This window comes from Brachyistius frenatus, unplaced genomic scaffold, assembly GCF_029030835.1.
Source record: "Brachyistius frenatus isolate BFR_SWC_R1_liver_20210118 unplaced genomic scaffold, ASM2903083v1 Contig_112, whole genome shotgun sequence".
In the NCBI taxonomy this organism is placed as follows: Eukaryota; Metazoa; Chordata; class Actinopteri; family Embiotocidae; genus Brachyistius; species Brachyistius frenatus.
Genome location: NW_027210711.1, coordinates 765,558 through 773,032, shown reverse-complemented (window position 1 = coordinate 773,032; position 7,475 = coordinate 765,558). Strand labels below are relative to the sequence as shown.

Sequence of the window (7,475 nt, the reverse complement as noted above, 5' to 3'; positions counted from 1 at the left end):
GGGTGGAGGGGGTACGATCTCGAAGGGGCCTCGGGGTTTTAGCTCGGGTCGGGTGTCGAGAAATGATACCGATGCATCGAAAAGTGTCCGGTGGGGGGGGGGGGGGGGAGGGGGCGGGCTTGCACTGTGGGGGGAGGAAGGCTGCACTATTTGTGTTTGTGATTTGTTTGGTGTTTGCCGCTGTCAGTCCCGGTGAGGTGTTTTTACAAGCACTCTTAGTGCTTTTATGCCGCTCTCGTGTGTGGGAGGCATCGCTCTCTCTCTGTGTGTGTGTGTGTGTGTGTGTGTGTGTGTGTGTGTGTGTGTGTGTGTGTGTGTGTGTGTGTGTGTGTGTGTGTGCGCAGCAGCTTGGCTGACATCTGCTGGCTGTTTTCCAACTCGTTTCTTTTGTCGACGAGGGCTTATTAAAGTTACGCCAAAAGTCTCTCCGTTCCCCCGTCCCGTCGAGCTTCAGGAGCTCCGAATGGACCCCGCGGCGCATCGAGGTCTCGCCGCGGGGTCACGCCGGGCGCGTCTCGACGGGACGGGGGAAATGGGCCTTCTGATACTTTCAGAACATCCCAATCCAGCATGGGGAAATGTCTTTCACCCCGTTTTATGTTTTTTTTTTAGAATTCACAAGTGCCTCGGGACAGCTCGGTCAATACCGGACATCTTTTCCGAAGCCAAAAAAAAAAAAAAAAGCCAAGTGACCTTTTATTGATTGCCCCACAGACGGTGCATGATTCTCGTACGTGAACCGCCCTGCGGCATACACGTCCTCACGTAGCAACGCACGGTGTCTTAAAATTGCCCAAATGTTTAACTATTAATCTTTCTCTTTCTCTGTCGGGTTTCTGCTTTTCGACGAACCCGAAGTCAAAAATTCTTCCGCCACAAAAATACGAACGGGAGGCCGAAGTAAAGAAGCCGCGAGTCGGACGCTCCTCCTCGAGACTGGCTGGCCCCGGGGGCCCCCCCTCGGGAATGTGCGTCCAAAACCCGGCGTCCTCGTCAGCCTGTCCAGATGTTGACACAGCTTTTCCTCACCGCATGCGCTCGCCCGAGTTAACTGCACCTCATAAAAAGGCTCATGACATAAACTGCCGGAGGAGCGTGATGCGCCCTTTGATGGTCTATCTGGGACACGCACACACACACACACACACGCACACACACACACACACACACACACACACACACACACACACACACACACACACACACACACACACACACACACACACAGAGTGGGTTTGCGCACTCGGGGCCAGAGCTCGGACAGGTCTTGTCTCGGCAACTCATGAGCAGTTCACGAACGGACACAATGCACATGTCAGCAAAGGAGCAGGGAACAGGGACTTGAGGTCGCCGAGGCCGAGTTCACACGCGAGCGTTTCAGCCGTCGGCGCACCGGGGAGCTCGGAGCGAAGCCGAGACGAATGGAACATTCTCTCATACCATATAACTCGTCGACACTCGTCCACCTGCGAAGGACCGGGTGGACAAACGTTTGACGTGTCACACGCCGCCTGCTCTCTACTAGGCTTTGTACTGACCTCTGCTGGTCAAGACTCTGCATGTGATTAAAAGCAGCCCTCGCTGCCTTTCATTTGTTTACATCTTGGTCAGGCGGCGACGGCGTCTTGCCGGAAAAGATGAATTTACGGTCATTCGTGATGAATTTGTTCCCGTGGGCGTACAGTTGTATTTCTTCCTTCGCTCCGCGGCAGACGTTCCGCGCGAGCTGCAGAGCAGAAAACGCTGCGGCAAATAATGAGGCAACAATCAGGACGTGAGGACCGGGGTGAGCGCTCTGCAGCGGGACACCGGCTGCACTGCACCGCGGGGGGTAACAGCCCGGTGTTCTTCTGAAAATGGGGAGAGAAAAAAAACAACCTCCATTAAATTGAGTCCATAATGTCAACACAGTCAGTCCAGCTGAGCGCCGGGCCGACGTTGGCCGGCTTCGGTCCAGACGCGAAGGAAATGTCGTACGTTACGACGACTGTCTGCTCGTTCCGGGATAATCACCTCACACGCGCACGATTAAAGCTTTAAAGAAATGTCATCGGGAAGAGTATCGTATTACGCCGCGAATAACATCGCGAATTGCACGGTATCGGGAATTGGTGAAGGACTTAAAAGCGCGAGAGATTCCAAAAGTCTGAACCAACACGGCTGAACAAATGTGTAAATGGTATCAAAAGATGTTTACGGCCACCCGGGCTCGTACACTCGATTTAACCCAACATGTGCGGCGTCTGTATTTACGATCCTCGTCACTGCTTCCATTCCTGTTTCTGACTTCTTATCTAATCTTCTCCCTCTGACGTTCATAGTGTAATACCACGTGACACCGTGTGAACGTCACGGCCGCACCAGGGTCAGTTGTCAATTTGACTTAATCATAGAACACCTTTCAAAGACCTCTTTTCCAGATTGCCGTCGAAAACTACGAAATGAAGGATTTCCAAAGACTGAACAACGTCGGACGGACTCAAGTTAACACGCCGTCTCGCGGGAATTCATTTTCCCGACGACGAGCCGATTTTAACGGACGGGATTTACGCGGAAGATAAAATGTCCCATCCGCTGACGTCACGGCACCGACGCGCGCGTCGAACCGGTTCGAGTTCGTAGCCGAGAAAAGCCGAAAGGGTCGAGGCAGCGGGCGAGAGAGAGAAGCCGACTCGGCAGCTCGGCGGAACTCGAGCGGGCATTTTTTACGACCGTTTCGTGTCATTTTATTTAATCAGCTGAGCATATAACAATAAATAAGGAAGATTGGGGATGTAAAAAAAAAAAAAAAAAAAAAAAACAGTCAGCAATAAATGACTTTATTATAAAGGATGTAAAGAGACCGAGGTTGTCAGCTCGGGTTAAACTTTAACCAACAACGTGAGGCGCCGTGAGCTCGGTTTGAGGCAAAGGTGAGGCAAAGCTCTTTATCTGATGCGCGTCGTCTATAAGTCCTTCCCGCGGTCCGTGAAGCGGACACTTTTCAAACGGGGAGTTTAGGAGACGATGCTGATCTGTGCGGGACTGAGCTGCGCGCTGCTGCTCTCGGCCGTCGGGGCGGCGGCCGTCGACAGGTGAGTTCAAATCGTGAAGTGGCGTCCCGAAGGGTTCGACGGCCTCTTTGGTTCCCGAGCGTCCCGATCTACGCGAGGACTAAGAGGTCAGATCTGTTATTTCGGAGGACGTGGTAACGTGGCGGGTAATATTTCCGTGTGTCCCGTGCGCAACAGGGCGGACTACGACTACTACAAATACCATCCCATGGCAGAGGTGAGGCGGCCCGATCGACGCTCTCGCACACTTTTGCTCTGACACATCGCCGCGCGCACATTTGAACACGTGACGGTGCTCCGCCTTACAGATCGGTGACTGGATGGGCCGGATGGAGAAGGAGCACCCCGACGTCGTGACCCGGGAGAACTACGGGAAGACCTACGAAAACAGGAATATCGGCACGCTCAAGGTAAGGCACGCTTCAGATCCCGAATTGGGTGTGTAACGGAAGGACGCCGGTGTTTATGGACGCTTGTTTCCCAGATTGGCCTGGACAGCGGAAAGGAAAAGAAAGCTATCTGGATGGACTGCGGTATACACGCCAGGGAATGGATCGCCCCGGCCTTCTGCCAGTACTTTGTCAGACAGGTAAAGGGGGAAAAAAAAAACAATCGTTTGTCATGACACATTGTAAAACAAAGAAACGCGACGGTTGCGTGTGTTTTCCAGACCGACTGTACTCCAGTACAACGATCTGACCCCGGTGCGGTTTCCGTCTGCTCTCTCCATCCAGATCCTGCAAACGTACAAAACGGACTCAAAAATGGAAGCGATGCTGAAGAACGTGGACTTCTACGTGACGCCGGTGCTCAACGTCGACGGCTACATCTACTCCTGGAGGGACAACACGGTCGGTGCTCGTTTAACGGACGTTTATCGAGTGGCTTTTCTGTCGTCCCGCGCTCCGAAATGTCAAAATGAGCAGACGATCTATTAACGTTGAGTTGGAACGAGCTACGATTTAAAACCGCCGGAGAATTTAATTTCCGACGCTCGACGTAGCCCAAACAGAAAGTCCTCTCGATTTCACGATAAGACGAAGGCGAAAAGAATATTTGTGACTGACTGAACATTTTGGATCCGTCCAGACTCGACTGTGGAGGAAGAACAGGTCGCCGGGGACGTCGGGCTGCACGTGTCACGGCACCGATCTCAACCGCAACTTCGACGCCAACTGGGGCAGTGAGTGCCGTCGGGAGTTCTTTCACCTAAATACGATCAATACGGCACGCAGAGGAAAAAAAAACGTACTGGGCTCGAAGCTCGGGACGCCCTCAAACCCGAGTGGATGTTTGTGCCACATTTAAAGGGGTTGTCCGAAGGCGCTCCAGAGCGATCGCGTTCACAGAGACCCTGACCTTTGACCTTTCGGTCAGCAAAATCTCACCGGTTCGCCGTCGGTGCCGAGTGAACGTGAGGTCACGGCCACCTTGAAGTTTGACCTTTCAGACCTTCCACTGCCAGAAATTACAATAATATTAGGGGGAAATGTGACAGTGCCCCCCTTGTGGTCCGACAGGTGTATTACAAGCCTTTGCACGATATCTTGTGTAATTCTGTGTAATTCTGGCGTGACGGCGCTTTAAATGCACCCGTTTGCGTGTGGAATTATACCGAAGAGGCGCCGTCACCGCTTTATCTGCATCCCCAGCTGTCGGAGTGTCGTCGGACTGCTGCAGTAACATCTACGCCGGGAGAGGGCCGGCGTCCGAGCCCGAGGCCCGGGCCGTGACCGCCTTCGTCGGGAGCCGAAAGGCCGACTTCCTGTGTTTCCTCACCATCCACTCCTACGGCCAGCTGCTCCTGCTTCCCTACGGACACCCCAACTTCACCGCCTCCAACTACGACGAGCTGGTAGGTTTGACACACTCGATGAGAGCGAAGCCGCAATATTCAATTGGAGATAAACCGCGTAATTAACATCTTTACAGCCCGACGAGGATTATCAACGCCTGCTTCTCCGTTAATAAAGAGAGCATTCCGCCTGTCGCCATAGAAACGGAGCTCATTAGATCACAAAAAACACATTAAGTGAGACAATAGTGTTTATTAATTTGAAGATTTCAGATACAGTTTATACGGTATTGAATACGGAACGGTTAAATGGCTTCACGCCGTTTACGGAAGATGTCTTTGAGGCGGTCGGTCCTCATCCGTCGACGGGCGGCGCGGAGCAGAACCGGAGGGAGCCGCGAAACCCCGATAGCGGAAGGCGGAGGTCTGCCCGTTGTTGGCGGGGAGGCCGATGCAAGTGATCGGGGTTCTTTCGGGGTTTTTTCCGCACACGTCACTGATCCCGCGACTTCCGCGCGGTTCCTCAGATGGAGGTGGGATTGGGCGCGGCGGAGGCCATCCGGTCGGTCCACGGGAAGAACTACACCGTGGGAACCTCCCCGCAGGTGTTGTGTAAGTCGATATTCTTTCAGTTGACCCGCCGACATCTGTAAATATTCGATTTGAACCGATAAAACTCTCTCCTCAGACGCCAACTCGGGCTCTTCCAGAGACTGGGCCCGGATGCAGGGGATCCCCTTGGCCTACACCTTGGAGATGAGAGACAACGGGACGTACGGCTTCGAGCTCCCCGAGGACCAGATCCGGCCGGCCTGCGAGGAGGCCTACGGCGGAGTCCTGCACATCATCACCTACGCCCACGACAAGGCCTTTAACGCCGCCGTCGCCGCCGCCGCCGCGACCCTTTGGACCGTGCTGCTAGCAGCGGGGGTCACCGGAGCCACGCTGATGTGAAGAGGAGCGCGGGAAGTCGCTTTCAAAAAGAACTTTTAACATCTAAAACGGTTGACGTACAATTCTTTGTTGTTCATAAAAGATGTTGGAAATGTCTCTATCGAACACAAAATAATAAGAATAACGCGGCTCTCGCTCAAACTATTACAGCGACACGAGTGTATTTGAATGTTTCCATCTGTGCACTTTTCTTTTTCACGTGTCTTGTAAAAATTCACAACGATAATTTCATCTAAATTACATTTGATTTGTTTGAAAATCTGGATCAAATCACAGACAACAATCTGACTGTCCTGAATTCCTGAAATAAAAAAACTAAAACATAATTCACGTACTGTATTTGTAATAATAATACTGTAAGAGAAGATGGCTTCGATCGACCTTTTTTTTTCTATACTCGAAAACTTTAGTTCTTGTGTCAAAATGACCTGCAGCTGTGTTCAACCAAGTTCTAATTAATTTTCATATTTTTTGGGATCATTGGTGAAAAGGAGGCTGTGAGGGTTTTCTTTAAAGAATGATGAATCCCAAAAAAGATATAAAAAGAAAGAAATGAAATAGAACTTGGTTGAACACAGCTGCGGGTCGTTCTGACAACGGGAGGGTTAATAAATACAAACAATGGTGGTAAAAAGACAAACTGACAGAGAGGAGTTTGTACCATTTAACTGTCAGACGGAGACTCGGTGGTGGTGGTGTGTGTGTGTGTGTGTGTGTGTGTGTGTGTGTGTGTGTGTGTGTGTGTGTGTGCTTCACGTACCCTTTGTTCTTCTCCGGTTCCAGGTTCTCCCGACGGCTCCCCCCCCCCGTCCCCCCCGTCCGCGTCCTCTCGCTCGATGACGTCGCGGCACCGCTCCTCCGGGGTCCGATGGACTTCGCCGCTGACGCTTCCTCCCACGTCTCCCTTTTTGGTGACACGAAATCGGCGTCGCGGGCGAGGCGTCAACATCTGGGCCTGTCCCGTCTCCTCTTCACGTCACGATTGGTGCTCGATTTGACTTATTTAGCGGGCACTTGTAACAACACGCATTCGCAACACGCCTCGGTAGTTGCCGAACACGTTCATGAATGAACGGTACACACGCCGTACGGCGGATTTGTGAATGGATGCTGCTCCCTCCCTCCCTCACTCCCTCCCTTCCTCCCCAAAACTCCAGATGGCCGCCGGGGAGCTGGTACGTCCCCTCTGCCCACCGCGCTCCTCCGTTTAACCCGGGAGAACACCTCCACCTTTATTTTATTCTTCACAATGTCATATTTGCAATCCTCCTGTTTCACAACTGGAAAAGATATTTCCCCAGCGGCCCACCGGCTCCCTCTGCCGGTCAATATTGTCTCTGCGCGAGAGGCGGCCGGTACGAGGCTGCACCTCCGCGCTGGAAAAAAAACGTCGGTATTTGTTATTGGGTTTGACTTCAGCGTGGTTTTACAGGCTTTTTCAAATACTCTTATATACATTCGGAAGTATGAAGTATCAGTGATATTTAGTTTGCAATCTATTTCACGTTATTCTCAGTCCATTTGTTTGGACCGACGAGATGTTATTATTTAGCGAGCTTTAGCTTTTGTTACTTTTTTTTTCCCGTCTTAATGTTGAAAGTTTTCAGCCTCTTGTGTTTGCTGCCTTTCGCCGAACCAGATTTGAGGACGCTGTCAAACCGCACTGTAACTTT

The 7,475-nt window shown here is 51.9% G+C and overlaps 1 protein-coding gene across 1 annotated transcript; it reads left to right on the top strand.

Moving 5' to 3' along the window:
* Positions 1 to 483: 483 nt before the first annotated feature.
* LOC138629268 (carboxypeptidase O-like) lies at positions 484 to 6,215 on the top strand. Its single transcript, XM_069712869.1, has 9 exons — positions 484 to 3,074; positions 3,231 to 3,270; positions 3,362 to 3,463; positions 3,538 to 3,642; positions 3,788 to 3,904; positions 4,143 to 4,236; positions 4,706 to 4,908; positions 5,376 to 5,460; positions 5,537 to 6,215. The coding sequence occupies exons 1-9, from the start codon at positions 3,007 to 3,009 to the stop codon at positions 5,800 to 5,802; spliced, it is 1,080 nt and encodes a 359-aa protein (XP_069568970.1). The 5' UTR covers positions 484 to 3,006; the 3' UTR covers positions 5,803 to 6,215.
* The last annotated feature ends 1,260 nt before the right edge of the window (positions 6,216 to 7,475 follow it).